General features: G+C 32.3%; 2 protein-coding genes across 3 annotated transcripts; both read right to left on the reverse strand.

Annotated features, from left to right (window-relative positions):
• Positions 1 to 6,198: 6,198 nt before the first annotated feature.
• Positions 6,199 to 11,837, reverse strand: LOC111391102 (histone-lysine N-methyltransferase ATXR4). Of its 2 annotated transcripts, XM_023016253.1 has the most exons (7): positions 11,443 to 11,836; positions 10,662 to 10,717; positions 8,273 to 8,399; positions 7,869 to 7,938; positions 7,530 to 7,709; positions 6,700 to 6,771; positions 6,199 to 6,411 (listed from the first exon to the last, which is right to left on the reverse strand). In XM_023016253.1, the coding sequence occupies exons 1-7, from the start codon at positions 11,788 to 11,790 to the stop codon at positions 6,293 to 6,295; spliced, it is 972 nt and encodes a 323-aa protein (XP_022872021.1). In that variant the 5' UTR covers positions 11,791 to 11,836; the 3' UTR covers positions 6,199 to 6,292. The 2 variants fall into 2 exon arrangements, with proteins under 2 accessions (XP_022872021.1, XP_022872022.1); XM_023016254.1 differs by lacking the exon at positions 10,662 to 10,717 and having other exon boundaries at positions 8,273 to 8,392; positions 11,443 to 11,837.
• Positions 11,838 to 12,161: 324 nt separating this feature from the next.
• LOC111391104 lies at positions 12,162 to 14,417 on the reverse strand. Its single transcript, XM_023016256.1, has 3 exons — positions 14,076 to 14,417; positions 13,157 to 13,489; positions 12,162 to 12,851 (listed from the first exon to the last, which is right to left on the reverse strand). The coding sequence occupies exons 1-3, from the start codon at positions 14,283 to 14,285 to the stop codon at positions 12,324 to 12,326; spliced, it is 1,071 nt and encodes a 356-aa protein (XP_022872024.1). The 5' UTR covers positions 14,286 to 14,417; the 3' UTR covers positions 12,162 to 12,323.
• Positions 14,418 to 15,299: the final 882 nt, after the last annotated feature.

The raw sequence follows: 15,299 nt of genomic DNA on the forward strand, positions 1-15,299 counted from the left end.
CGAACATGAAAAAAATGTGCAAGTTTAATATTTCGAAACCAGTAATGTTGTATCAGTGGTCACTTACGTCCAGATTAGAGAAGCATTCAAGCCCCTCGAGCTTCGCAGTCGAAGGGTGATCATCGGCCACCCAGTTCATTATACAGGGGTACGCTTTGGACATCCTTCTCGCTGCGTATCCATCGAGATTGGGAATTGTCTCGTAAATCCACACTTGAAAGGCTACAAGCAAGCCTCTGAGTCTGTAATGTATTGATCTCTTACTCAACCCCTCCCTCAATAAATTTACTAGTTACTCAAACAGCGACTTACCCCATGGAAACACATTAATCGCACTACAATCTTCAACTAATACAAACAAGAAGTGATCAACAGCCTTCTTGTAGTCTCTCGGATGTAGATAAGATGTTATGAAATATAATGCACCTTGCATGGAAACATCATCATCCGGAATGTTAGTAACACTAAGAAATGCGTCCTTGATGTCTTCATGAGTAACATTCTTCAACGTTGAAAAATACAAATTTTTCAATCGTGATGGAGTCTTCTCCATCCTACTTGTGTCAGCATCGCCGACGTATCTCAAACCAGTCACCAAACAAAACTCTGAAATTGAGAACCTTACAAATCTTCCAGCTATGTTGAGCCACAACTCACTATCATTAGGTTGTTGCAATTATCTCAGCAGAAAATAGTGTATCAGCTAAGATTGGATAACATTTCCTCGCATTCCAGGAAGTGGGAGAAACGGGTATTCTGAAGGATTCGACATTGGGCTTCATTGAGATTGTTTTTGAAATTTGACACCACACCTTTCACGGGGATAATTGTAATTTTACCCGGAATCCAACTCTTCTCAGGTATAATGTATCTCCAGGCCTGCAACATCGATTACAACAAAACTCATCAGTTTGGTCACAGTGGGAAATCCAGGTGGACACAATATCAACATATAGGTCACAAGTCCCCTCCTCCACATTAAAAATCAACAACACACATACAAAACGACACAATAGCGTTCCATAATTCACAAATGAACAACCACTTTGGAAGAAAACATTAAAAACCCTTTCTAGAATCTGTCATTTCGATTACAAATTCACACAATAAATTCAATACAATATTCATCACAAATTCAAAATACTTCATCCATACATATTACCCATTGATTAAAATGTACATAAGTATGCTCGAAATAAGTGAACAATTGAAAAATTGCAAAAACACCTTCTTTGTGGGCGATTTTGCGACTGAACGTCAGGATTTGTGTCTTTTAGATGATGAATCCTTCTGTACTTCATCCACCTTCCTTTCACCTCTTCTTCCTGACTCGTGGATTCCAATTTTCTCCCCACGTTTCTCACTCATTGAACGAGTAGGGAATCGCCGTAGAACAAACAGGGATGAACGACGATTTAATCGTAAAATATGGATACGTGAGGGACGTGAGTTTTATGAAAAGGACGTGTAGGGAGGTTTTAATGAATATAGAGTTTCCAAAATTTAAAATACGTGAATTTAAGGAAGACAGTTGTTAAATAATTTTAAAATAATTAATAAATGAAAAAAAATCTAATTAGTAAAATATTAAACTTCCACTCTGATTTGGAAACTATGAATAGTTAAACTATGGTTTTATATAATTTCCACAAAAAAAATGCAAAAATGTTTAAAACTTTAAAAATCAATGAAGTCCCATTTATATCCTTCAAAGTTAAAAAAGAAAAACAGAGAAAATACGTTGTTCATTTGATTGGAATCCGAACGTCGGAAAAAGGAGAGAAACCGATGCCCAGACATCGATCAAAAGCTAAGAAATTGGAGAATTTCTAGAAAGTTTCTTAAAATCATTGTGGACAATTAATTTTTCAAATAAACCGTGCTTCTTCTCAAATTTGTTCAAAAATGTATGCAAAAAATGATGGTGTATGATCTTTGTATGAAAATCATTCGAAATGATTATCTCTGTCATTTTCCAATCGCCTAAGATAAAGCAGGCGACAACGATGTCACTGTTTGGATCCATATATTTGTCTGGGCTAGCTAGATTGGCCCAGAGTGCCCAGACGTTGGGCCTAGCCATTTTTAAATTTTTTTTTTAATATTGAATTTAATTGTTTATAAATATTTCATGAATTTTGTAAATTGTTTATTTAAGTAAAATAATTAATTGTTTTTTTCATTCTATTTAAAATATAAATAATTTAAATAATGAAATAAACAATTTAAATAAATTTAATAAACAACTAAATATTCTAGAAACAATTAATATAAATAATAAATTAATATAAATAATTAAATGAAGTAAATAAATATGAAATAAATAATTAAAATAAAGTAATTAAAATAAATAATTAAACAGAGTAATTAAATATTAAACAAACAATATATGTAAACCAATTAAAATAATTAATGAAATATTGAAATAAAATATTAAATTAAATATTAAATAAATAATTTAGTAAATCAATATTTAATTTAATTGTTTATTTAAATATTTAATTAATTACTTTAATTGTTTATGTACATTATTTGTTTAATATATAATTATTTATTTTATGCTTTATTTGTTTATTTGAATATTTCATGAACTATGTTAATTATTTATGTATATTGTTTATTTAAATAAATAATAATTAATTAATTGAAATAAATTCAATAAAAAAGTAAAATAAGTATTAATTAAGTAAAAAAATAATTAATTACATAAATAACAAATAAATATAAATAATAAAAAATAGTTTAAATAAGTAATTAAATATTAAATAAAAAATTCAAACAAACAATTGAAATAAATAATTAGCATTTAAATATTAAATAAATATAAATATAAATAATAAAAATAAGTAATTAAATATTAAATAAACAATTTAAATAAAATATTGAAATAAATAATTAACATTTAAGTATTAAATAAATAATTTAAATGAACCATAAATATAAATAATAAAAATAAGTAATTAAATATTAAATAAATAATTAACATTTAAAATAAATAATTAAAATAAATAATAAATAAACAACTAAACAATTAAAATAAATAATTTAAATACACATTTAAATATTGAATAAATAATTTAAATGAACAGTAAATATAAATAATTTAAATAATAATTTAAATGAGTAAATAAACAATTTAAATAAATAATTAACAATTCAATATTCAATAAACAATTTAAATAAGTAAATAAACAATTTATTTTTCAAATATTATACTTTATCTATTGTCTCTTACACAAGGATTTAACATTTTAAATTTTACAAGATGGATTACCATTTGGACGTCTTCATAAGACAAATTCCCAACAAAGTTACGTCAAACTGTAATTTTGCCAACTTCGCATTAGTCCTAGATTTGTTGGATAAGGAGCAAGTAGACATGTTACGTCGATCCTGCTTACGATAGTAACTCTGGCACAATTAGGAGATGCATTCAAAAAATGCGATGATATCTCTAACAAGTTGAAGTTAAGGATGATATTTATACTGGAAAGTATACTGAGGTGTCATCACAAAAAGACGTCAATCAACGTCTTTCATTTGGAGGTTGTTGATGATATTGACACATTCAACAACTATGCATAGGGACAGAGCTGACAGTTATCAGCTCTCCTCGACGATCCTAAAATACGTATTATTCATTTGTGATTTATATTATATGTTATTTCGAAATCTCGATGCATAGTCATTAACTCGATGAAATGTTAATATGTTAGCTTAAAGTGCTCACTAAGCTGACATCATTGATCAAGGAAGAGAGTCAAAGTCATATCCGAGGAGATATAGCCAACAGGCAATGGAGGTTTCAGACAATGACAGAAAGGGTGACGGAAATGGTGACAGGAAGGGTGGCAATGGAGGGGTGGGGATGTACATAGATGTTTCATTAAAATCGTTATGGATGTCAGTGAGGATGGAAGAAGTACCAGTGGAGGAGACGAAATAATTGTAATATTGTACTTATGAAATAATTGTATAGATTTTTTTATTTATGAAATAATTGTATATATTGTAAAATTTATTTAGATAAGGTAATGAAATATTAAATACATAATATACACAACCAATTAAGATAATTTGTAAATAAAATATATAAATAAGAAATTAAATTAAATATTAATTGTTTATTTAATTAAGTGATTATTAATTAATGAAATATTTCAAAAAGAAAGTAAATTAAATAATAATTTTTTTATTTGAATAAGTTTTTAAAATAAAGTAATTAAATATACATAACCAATTAAGGTAATTAATAAAGAAATATTTAAACAAGAAATCAAATTAAATATTGGATAATTCTACACGTACTAATTCATAAGAATATCCATAATGTACATATGAAATTTTATGAGTGAAGCATCGAATTTTTTTTTTACTCTCCAATGATGTTATGCCACTTGTATATTATGGTATAATATTTTTATTTAAATAAGTAATTTAATATTAATTACTAATAATATACATAACCAATTAAGATAATCAATTAATGAAATATCTTAAATATTAATTTTTTAGTTAATTAAGTGATTAAATCAATAATAAAAAAATTAATTAAATATTAAATAAATAATATACATAAATAATTAAGACAATTAATTAAAGAAATATTTAAATAAGAAATTAAAATAAATATTAATTTTTTATTTAAATAAGTGAGTAGCAACTATCTCGAGAATAATGTTTGGATATACAAAGATTGGTAGAGTTTCGACTTATTGAGAATTAATGAATTTCATTCTCTAATTACTTTATGAAAGTAGAAGGTAGTAATACTAATCAGGAAATTTTAACATTTTCACACAATCAATACGCTTTGTCTTTCGTTTTTTCCAAACCACAAACAAATTTATTAATAATCTATGCATACAAACATTTATTTTTCTATCCAAACTACAACTCATAAATGTATACTAAGTTTAAACACAACAAATAAAAGAAAGAACAACGAAAAAATGATTTAAATGAGAATTTGAGACTTATCAAAAGAAAAGAGAGAAAGAGGCACTTCAAGTATAAAATTAGCAGACTAACAAGCAAAAGCGACAGGCGATTCATTCAGAAGTGGCAAACAAGCGTCAAATATTAGGAAAATGAAAGTTTATATCGAGGCTTCTGAAACTTTAGACGTGATTTGTCGACGTAGTTTGTTAAATTATGATTTGGATTGTTGAAAAATATATTTACATTTTTTTTTCATATGATTTTGCAATAATTTAGGGCATGTTTGAGCCACATTTTTTTCAAAAAAATATATTATTAAACAGTGATTTGATATCATTTCAACTACACATTCTTCAATAAAATAATATTACACGTAAATTCAAAATTTTTCTTTATTTTTTTTAATCACACATATCCCATCAATACACTATTGAAAAATTCATTCTAAGAAAAATAATGTGGCTCAAACAAGGGCTTATTTTAGTTTAGATATCGGGTGAAGACACATGCTGTGAATTTGTTAAACTATAAACCAATACTGATGAACTGAATTTACTTTCTATGATTATTTCAATAAACTAATTGTAATTTGTATTGTTAAATTGGTATTTTTTTTTTTGAAATGTAAAAACTGTAAAAATTTTAAGTTAATAAAATTAATGTTCTAATTAAAAAATTTAAAATCGTTTGATTCGATTTTATGCAATTTTTGGAAATCAAAACCTAACCAACGGTTTGAAATGGTTTGAGGGAAAAATCACTGGTTCACGTGAACTCGAACCAACGGTTTCAACTCAACGGTTTCGATTCGATTTGCGATTTCATGATTTTTTTTTTTCCAATCCCAAAACATTTCTATAAACGATATACTCCTTGTTATCAAAATAGTAGCAGCCACATTTCCTTCACTCATCCATTTCCATTCCCATTGACCATTATCATTCATTCGAAATTCACTTAAGTTCTGCATTGGAAATTCTGCATCTATCCTCTTGTTTTTCAAGGTATACATGGAACTGCTCAAACACTATGGTTTCCAAGATGAGATTTCATTTTTCAGCCAAATCTGTAACATCCCAAGTTGAAATTAGCATTTTTCAGCCAAATCTGTAACATCCCAAGTTGAAATTACCCATTGCTACGCACCAGATCACAGTTTTGACTTTTTGTGCAATAAAATTGGAAAAACAATCTAAATTTCAGATTTCATTCAAGACTCGAGATGGTAAATACGTGTAAAAAAAAAAGGGGGAGATAGAAAGGAATAGATTGCACGGTTTCTCTTATCTTTTTCTGAAGTGCTTACTAAACACTGATCTTTTCTTTTCAAGCAAAAACTAGAGTAATAAGTTTAATCATTTGACAAACATCTAGGACAATTGCACAAAAAACCAAATCCTTCATATAACACTGTTTGTCGAGCCTTGTGATTCATACTCGCATCAATATAGCATATCCGCAACTCTTCCCCTGCGAAAACATACGACGACAACTTAAACATTAATCCTACATACGATGCACGTTAATGACTTTTAAATATATATCCTAAGGTCATTTCAAGACTGTCGCATCCCAAGTATTGACTACAGTAGAATGAATCTGTTAGTCCACTGTAAGCCGTTTTAAGTTACTAACAATTATTGATGACAATATCAGGAGAACACTTTTTCCTGTTGTAGACTGGAAGAAGACTACAGCATTCAGCATTTTCTCTCACTCTAGACCTTAGCAATGTTAAAAGTGTGAACAGAAATAGACCTGCTTCAATGTTGCGTAGAGCCTTTAATCTTGCATCCACATTTTCCATCCACAAAATATGTGCATTTGGATCTGAAATAAAAGAATCAAATCATATGCATAACCCTAACATATTGATATTTTTTCCTGCTCCAAATGCAACAATTGCCCTTGTACCGTCTATCTATATAACCTTTTCTTAGAACAAAAAAAAAAAAAATTATTTTATATAACCTTGTTTTTCTTTGAATTTCAAGTATTCACTTCTATCTAGATACCAAAATGGTGTCCACTGCCTAGGTAGTGAAGTAGAGCAGTTCTCCTTCAGCGCAAGGCTCTATGAAGCTAGGCTGTTTGAGCTACCCTTAAGGCTAATTAAAAGAAGATGATTACCTACCTTTACTGTAAGGCGGAATTCAACTTCACATCTCCTGATTCTGTTAAAGTAAATGGGACAATTATTGAAGTTTCTTCTGTTGGGGAAAAGAAGTAAGATTAATGCCTTCAAAATTATTTTGTGACACCAAGGATTTTTGGGTATTGATTGTGCTCATCAATTCTGAAGGTGACAGTACGGAGGGGGACGGGGCTGGACGATGGGAGGGCGTTTTTCTCTATTTTGACATTTTTTTTTTATATTATTATTATTATTATTATTTTAATAACTCGAACGTGAAAAACTGTCTTGTCACCTGATTTAATGCTTGATTGGAACAGACAATTTGACGAGGGACCCTTTCTTATGGAAAATACAATTTTTGGGACTAATTTGCCATCAACCAGAATAGGTGTTCCTACGGCTATAAAATAAACAGTAAGTACTGAGCTTGCCATGAAATGAGAGATCTTACCACAATCGTGATTGTAGAAGGATGGAAGCATATAAACAGCACTGCCTACAGCAATTTCTGCTTCTATTGATGCAGCTGCTGAGGAAAGCAAATCTTCGTAGGATCCTCCAGGCAATTCAATACGGAAGGCATTGATGCGCATCCGAGCCAAAACACCAGTATACCATTCCTTGGTCAAAACTAGCAAGTCAAGGATATACGCTCTTTGAAACGCTATGAATTTTCCGTTCAAAAAAAAATCATAAAATTGTAAAAAAGTGTCCAAGCATCAAGAAATCAGGGGTAAAAAGTGAATTAAATGATAGCTAATCTTGATGAGCTTTTACAGCGCAAGGATACAAGCCATCTGCTCCCCTTTAATATCTGTTTCCTGAAAAGTGCTTCTTAGCAGGCAAAATTCCTTTTCCATCTGAAAACCAATGGAAGGAAAATAAACCAATAAATTTATCATAAATTTTCACTTAGAATACTTACAACATGATTGCTTGTACCTCTCTTTAACTATTTTTGTTTTTTTTTTCTTTTCCAAATATACCAGTAGATGACTTAGAATCTGGCATGTTAAACGTATTTTTGCGTCGAAGAGGCCAATTTTCTCTTGAACAAAGAAATCCATAAGAAGAATTTTTTCAGGGCACTAACATTTTTTTCCTGATGTATAATTATGCAGGAGCATGTCCAGGTTATCTACAAATTCCAAGTGCAAAACATAAGGTCTTCAGAGAGGACATGGAGATGCTTACCATTGAAACCATTTCAGAAGTTAAATTTGCTGGTTGAAGTATGTCAAGACTGTCAGCAGAAACAACTCCAGACATAACCTGACAAGCAAACCTCTTGACCAGAAGAGGATACTTTAGACCCTGCAATCTTCAGAAATAAAAGCTTTCATGAGTTCAGCAATTTATCTTTTCCCAAAGGCTTCATTCATTTGACCAGATTCCAGGCAAAAAAACATCTAGGAGTTCAAGAAATTCTCCTGAATTATAAAAGGGAAAATTGCAGCAGAGGCCCCAAACCTTTAATACATTAGCAGACTTTCTTCAAACCTTTAATTTGTTGCAACCGTCACCCCAAACCTTTCGAAACGTTGCGACGGAGGCCCTTTGGACGGTTTTCATCCAAATGTCTGTTAGTTGACTAAGAAATTTGACTTTGACCAAATTTTTAATATTTTTGAAAGGGTAAAATAGTAACTTTTCATTTATTACATTAAAATAACCTAGAAATTAAATTAAAAAAATAAGAAATTAAAAAAAAAAGGTCGTCTTCTTCCTCTCACCACACCCCCACCTCAAACCCAAATATTTTTTCCCCAATCAAATATTGCACATAAAAACTCCAAGAAACAAACTGAGAATTCCTTTAATAAACCACCCTCCATGGATTCCTGTAGCAGCATTACTATTCATCGTCTCATCGGCTAGCACAAAGTCGTCGTCGTCGTCGTCGGGAGCCGGAGCATCTGCATCCTCCTCACTACCACTCTTAGCCTTAGACTTGGCTGGCTTTGGCAATTTTGGAGCCGGATAAGCGGCGCCGCCTTGAACAACTCTTTGGGAAGCAAAATCTCATCAATTTTGAAAACAGCCAATGGATCTTCATTAATCAATGTCCCTTTAATAGTCATAGTCATGACTTTAGTCTTCAGTTTCACCTCTTCTCTATCTTTTGTATTGTAAAATCGTACTTATTAGCTCCTTCTGTAGCTAGAGTGTTCATCAATCTATTGCTGGATCTCAACATACCCAAAGATTGATATACAGGAAACCCATGAATTTGGGTTTGAGGTGGGGTTAGGGTGAGAGGAAGAAGACAACCTTTTTTTTATTTCTTATTTTTTTAATTTAATTTTTAGGTTATTTTAATGTAATAAATGTAAAGTTACTATTTTACCCTTTCAAACATATTAAAAATATGGTCAAACTCAAATTTCTTTGTCAACTAACAGACATTTAGATGAAAACCATCCAAAAGGGCCTCCGTCGCAACGTTTCGAAAGATTTGGGGTGACAGTTCAAACAAATTAAAGGTTTGGGTAAAGTCTGCTAATTTATTAAAAATTTGGGGCCTCTGCTGCAATTTTCCCATTATAAAATACGAGGGCTTGGTGGTTGAATTTCAAGAGCTCTTAAACTCACAAGTCGATGATCTGTAAGTTATAACATGAACGGATGGAGATAATCTAATGAATTAGCAAATAAAATCAACTTCTAAAATATCAAATTTGTGATAGTGAAATTTGCGAGAATTGAATCCTTTGCGACGTAATGTACCTAAGGTAAGTTCAGTATAGATCTGATATACATTTCTGAAAAAAAAAAATTGGAAAAGTTTTTAAAACTTGGATGATAAATGAAGAGAGGAACCAAGAAATAATACGTTATTACAAGTGAATAACAAGAAGTCCGTTTTGCCAACAAAGTAGCGAATACATGTACAGAAAAAAAAATTTAATGTGATTTCTCCCATGTTAAGGAAACTTGAGACGAGATGTGAGAATCTGCTTTTTCTAATCTCAAGAAGAATTGTACTTCAGAACTTGCAGGAGCAGGATATGACATTTTCACAATCCATTGCCTGGGCAGCCTATTGAAAAGATGTAAATTGCTAAAGATTTCTCGTTTTCCCCTTCAATGGAACTCTTTTTCAGCAATCTGGCCATTTCTCTTTGCTTCTCTTTTCTTTATATCATTCTTTCTGCTGGGATCTCTCAATTCAACTTAAAAAGTATTTATGTTTGATTATTTAATATGGAAAACTATTTAGAACTCGATCCTAAATCATGAATAGAAGGAAAAGCACAGTAGTAGAAGTTGTGATTATTTTCTTTTCAGGACTGAAGTGATCAGAACTCATTTTCAAATACACATAAAAAATTTCTCCCTAAAACTCATTAGGATCAACTCCAACATTCACTCACCTACCTCTAACCAACATGACTAGCAAGTTGCAAGATGACATATTGGTGGAATGTAGGTACCCATACATAACAACAAATTATAAGTAGACCGCCCAAAATAAACATTAGTAAAAGTCAGCATATAACTAGTTGATTAAAAGAAACATAAAAATACGGTAAATAATTACTATTATCAACAAGAATGCTATAAAAGGCCATCAGTTCCCTACCGACAGTATTCATTGAATCTTGACCAATCTGCTTTCTTCTCAATCTCATAAAAGTTCTGATGCCATTAGATAAAGAAGCAAAGCATGAATGAATTAATCCGGATGGAAATGCAAGGTAAAATAAGATAAGATTTTGCTACATGTAAAACAAGAATCTAGCTATAAGAAGAAAAGATACAGATAACAGCATAAGTTGTCCCCTTTATTTTTCTCCAATAAAATATTCTAAATTTTCATCTCTTTACTGTAACTAAAAAGTAAATATGGTAAGCTTTAAGGTATAAGTCACAATTCAAAACTGATAAACCTAAAAGATAATTTATTCCAAATTTCACACTGTCTAATATTTTGTTTTAAAATTCTTGAATATAAATTAATAATAATCATATTTCAGGTGCATATTAAAGATACATTATAGAAAACTAGACTATATAGCTCAAATTCAAACACATAGCGAACTTCCCTTTAGCGTCATTTACATAGAAGGTGTTTCATCTAGTGAGTCCAAATCTCCAAGAAAGCAGAAAATACTGTATTCATTCCACACAAAGAAAATGAGTATACATGAAACTACCAGAATCAAAAGATGCTAATTCTCTCGGGAGCACATTTTCAAACACTTAGTAGTCATATTTTAATTCAAATAATTTAGATGATACATCAACCCACAAGCATATTATATCAAGAAGCATATGGAGACCATAACATATATCCATAATAAACGAAAACAAAGCTAAAGAAATATTAATTTGTTCATTAACTAGAAGGAGATTCCATGCACCTTGGACTGGTCTTTGCAGTGTTCGCTGCAAAAGGCCACATTTTTATGAGCTTCAGAGTGGGGTTTTTGGTTTGGGAGCTTTCTGAGGCAGAAATAGCAGACTTTGTGAAGCGAAGGAAGAGAAGGGTGAGCAACAATGGGTTTGGCGGTGTGAATGAGTTCACCCGTGCCGATTCTCCGAGTCGCAAAAACTGCTCGGCCTACGGAGTCGGTGAGGCCTACTCGGATTGGAGGCGGCGAAGGGCGATTCGGTTGTGCCTCGGTGGTGGCGGTGGAAAAGGAAGTAAAGATCGGTGGAGATTTTTTGAATTGGGAAGCCCAACGACTATAACGAAACAGCGATGACATTTTGATTGTGTTGCTGTTTTTGGAGTAAAAAACATGGGTTTAAAGGCAAATTTTTCATCCCTTCACTATTATATATTTTGTGATGCTTGAGGTTCAAATTTTTGACGAATCCGAATCTGCCTACCGGGATTTGATGACGTATGGATGAAAAGCAACTGTCCATTCGACTACATATAATTCGTTCTTCAAAAGTAAATTTGTTATATATCGTTATTTGGTGACATGAACTTGAACAATGTAAGAACCCACCCATCACCAAGTATAAGAGCTCGATCTGGTTAAGCATCGTTATGACAGTGGTCTCTAGTCGCAGATTGTAGGCTAGTAATTGCAGCTTGAATAGGGTGGAAATGGAAAATATACACACTCAAATGAAAGAAGAAATATTGCACACATGTTATAGCCATGGAAAAAAGACTATCATCACTTCATCAAGCACTTGAGTGCATATGAATATTTGCATACACACCCATAACAGAGTAAATTAATCTAGGTCAATAAAAAGAAGTTAAAACCATTCATTGTATAAAATATTATCCATGTAACGGAGATCTCCAATCCAGATTTTCTTGGGGATAGTCTTTTTGCACTTCTTCTGGAGGAATAAAGGAGTCAATAGAAAGGCCAGGGACATTAAATGCCAAATCGTCGATTGTGTATGTCTCCTCCATCCGTGCTATTGCTGGCCCTGCTTTCAAATTGTCTCCGAACTGTGTGATGATAACGTTGGATTGACCAGAATGAGCGATCATTGTGCCCTCTACACTCCGATAGTCCTCCACTTTTGTACCCATTGATGTTTCCCAGTACATGGGGCGAGAACCGGGTGACTGAATTCTGGTTAAGTATGAGTCCTCTAAATACACCAGCAATCCACTTCTTTGACTGAAGTAACCAAACATGACGTGCTTGATCATCTCTGCTGTGTTGTCACTGCGGTCCACTAGGTCCGTATGATCAGCTGATAATTTTAACACAAAGCAGTCAAGGCCGTATATTCGCTTTTCTCCCATGTATTGCGCTGTAGAGAACACAGCTGATATAGTCACCGGATCCAATCCCTACAAATTTGGGTGATTACAAGGCCATGAAAAAAGATTTATTTCAAGAAAATCTGTTCAAAATTGCAAAACATAGTGCCAACCGATTCGAGTTAATTCTGAGGTTCAGGATTTAGAAATAGAACGATATATTGTCTTGTAGGAATCGTACAGCTAAAGAAATGTGCAAGAATAGACTTTGCCTATTTACCAGAAAGAATTACATTGTTTACAAGTTAATGTCATTCATACCAGCAATGAAAATGATGTGTAGTTTCCTTGAAACGAGAATGACAGAAGGAAAATCACTGCAATCAATTACTTGCCTGAATTGCACGACGAAGAGGACGGACACCGCCTTTAGCTGCATGAGCACCTAGCCAAGGAGTGTGCCTCCAAGCCACATTGCCATCACTACCTCCAGCAACTTTATGACCACCCACAACTAGTTCAATTAACCACTTATTAGGAACCATTTGCCACATCACAAAGCAACCCTTCTGTGACATGCCATTAGGCCTACCGGGCTTGCTGGTCTCGTCAACCATCACCATCGTAATTTTTCCGGTGGCGTACATGTTCTTTATGACTCCCTCTAGCTTCCGGCAGCCAGTTGCAGCTGTGAAGTGTTGTATTATGTATTGTGCAGAAGAAGATACCTGAGTAAGAGAGCCATTCAAATAATCTATATTCAAGGTGCAGTAGTTACTAAAATTAAGGATCGTATGGTGAAAACTAACACGTGCTTCTACGGTGTCCAGACGCAACACCCCAGTTTAGTAACATAATTCTTCAATACATAATCACAGTATGCTCTGACATCCATGGATTGAATAGATTAAAATATAGGTCTCATTTTCAGGATTTTGTCTTCTTTTTTTTCATAGGGTTAGTTCATGGTGTTTATTTGTAATTTTGTACAAGAATAGTTCATGGTGGAAACCATACATATTATATGCTTTTACTGTTTTACATTGAGATAGTGAACTCACATAACCAAGAAATAAAAGCAAACATAAATGTCACAATTAATGCTGAACAACATGGTTTTGAAAAGTAAAAGGAAGCCTAAAAAAACAGCACAAGTTGTCTACTGGGAAAGGAACTTATGCTGGTATAACTACAGATCCTTGAAAATGCAAAATTTGAAAGAAGGGCAAAACCTCAGATTCCGATCTGAAAAACCTTTGGTTCTTGAATTGATGTGTTTTAAGATAAGTTGGGAGAGGGGAAAAAAAGGCTTACTTCAGTAAAGGGCTGTTCTGGATTAACAGAAACAGGAAAAAGAGGGCAACCCAGAACGCTTAAAAGAATCTTGAGGTCAGATTTCTTGTTGAAAAGAAGAGGGAAATGATTCTTGAGCCAGTTTCGCCATGTCAGCGCCTTCTTTGAGCAATTTGCAGCTGAATCTTCTTCGTTTAAGGGCTCTTCTGATAATGTTGCAAGACGATTCATCTTTTAATCTGCTTTTTTCCTTTTTATGATCGAAGGAGCAAAGATGGGGAGGGAGAGTTTATGCTGAATGCTAGTAATATAAAGAAAAAAGATAGTTTTGAGTTCTTAAAGTCGAGCACCTGAGGTTTACTTACTTTGTGGCACGGGCACTTAATGCGCATTACTTGTTGGAAACTAAAATTTAGTGTTAAAAACCTAAAAATTGGGAACTTCAATGCCAATGTGCAATTCGTTCTTGAATAATGCCCCCTGTAGGGGCTCACGCTCATTTAATGCGCAGACTCCGCTCCATGTGAGGGGGATGTACACCGAACTATAAAACTCGGTGTACATGTAGCAGGGCCGTAACAACTTGGAGTTTAGCACTTTAATTAGCCTTTGTAGTTTAATTAATTACTTAAGTGCAAAAGAAAAAGAAATTTTGGTGTCGGGCATAACATACATAGTGTACAATGATTATATCCATTTTTTTTATTAAAATAAGTACTTAGTTTATTCTTTTGAACCCTTAATTAAGTCGAACTGAAATTAGAATGATGATGATAAAAGTTGTTTAGACTTTTGAAAAAAACTATAGTGTATTAAGAGAGACTAAATTTCATCTATGGTCACTAAACCTTTGAGCGGAAATTTAGTTAGCTAATTGAACTTTAATTTATCTCGATTGGGTCATTGAAAGTCAATTTTAAATTTAATTTTAACCATTGTATCACAAGTCATCTTTCGAATTGAGAAAAAAAAATGTTTAATTGGCATCCACACGAACCTTCCATAAAATTGGTTGTGTGGCATCTAAATGTATCGATACCTCACGTCATACAAGTGTTAAAATCAAGAAACACGCATTTTAATTTTTTAATTCAAAGACATTATTTTAATCTTCACTTTATTATTATTGCTTCTAGGATATCATGTAGCAGCAGTTTGTTTTGGGACAATAGATGACAGAGTAGTGAAATCTAAAATAAAATTACTCAATTAAGACAAATTAAAATCCAAATCTAATTGCGATTT

Source organism: Olea europaea, unplaced genomic scaffold (assembly GCF_002742605.1).
Source record: "Olea europaea var. sylvestris unplaced genomic scaffold, O_europaea_v1 scaffold753, whole genome shotgun sequence".
Lineage (NCBI taxonomy): Eukaryota > Viridiplantae > Streptophyta > Magnoliopsida > Lamiales > Oleaceae > Olea > Olea europaea.

Coding starts and splice junctions, on each gene's coding strand:
- LOC111391102 (XM_023016253.1), bottom strand. CDS start 11,790: ATGTCATCGCTGTTTCGTTATAGTCGTTGGGCTTCCCAATTCAAAAAA. Junction 10,718..11,442: donor ACTGCAAAGACCAGTCCAAG/GTGCATGGAATC, acceptor TAATGGCATCAG/AACTTTTATGAGATTGAGAA. Junction 6,772..7,529: donor CTTCTACAATCACGATTGTG/GTAAGATCTCTC, acceptor CTTTTATTTCAG/ATCCAAATGCACATATTTTG.
- LOC111391104 (XM_023016256.1), bottom strand. CDS start 14,285: ATGAATCGTCTTGCAACATTATCAGAAGAGCCCTTAAACGAAGAAGAT. Junction 13,490..14,075: donor CAGAACAGCCCTTTACTGAA/GTAAGCCTTTTT, acceptor TCTCTTACTCAG/GTATCTTCTTCTGCACAATA. Junction 12,852..13,156: donor CTCTTCGTCGTGCAATTCAG/GCAAGTAATTGA, acceptor CCAAATTTGTAG/GGATTGGATCCGGTGACTAT.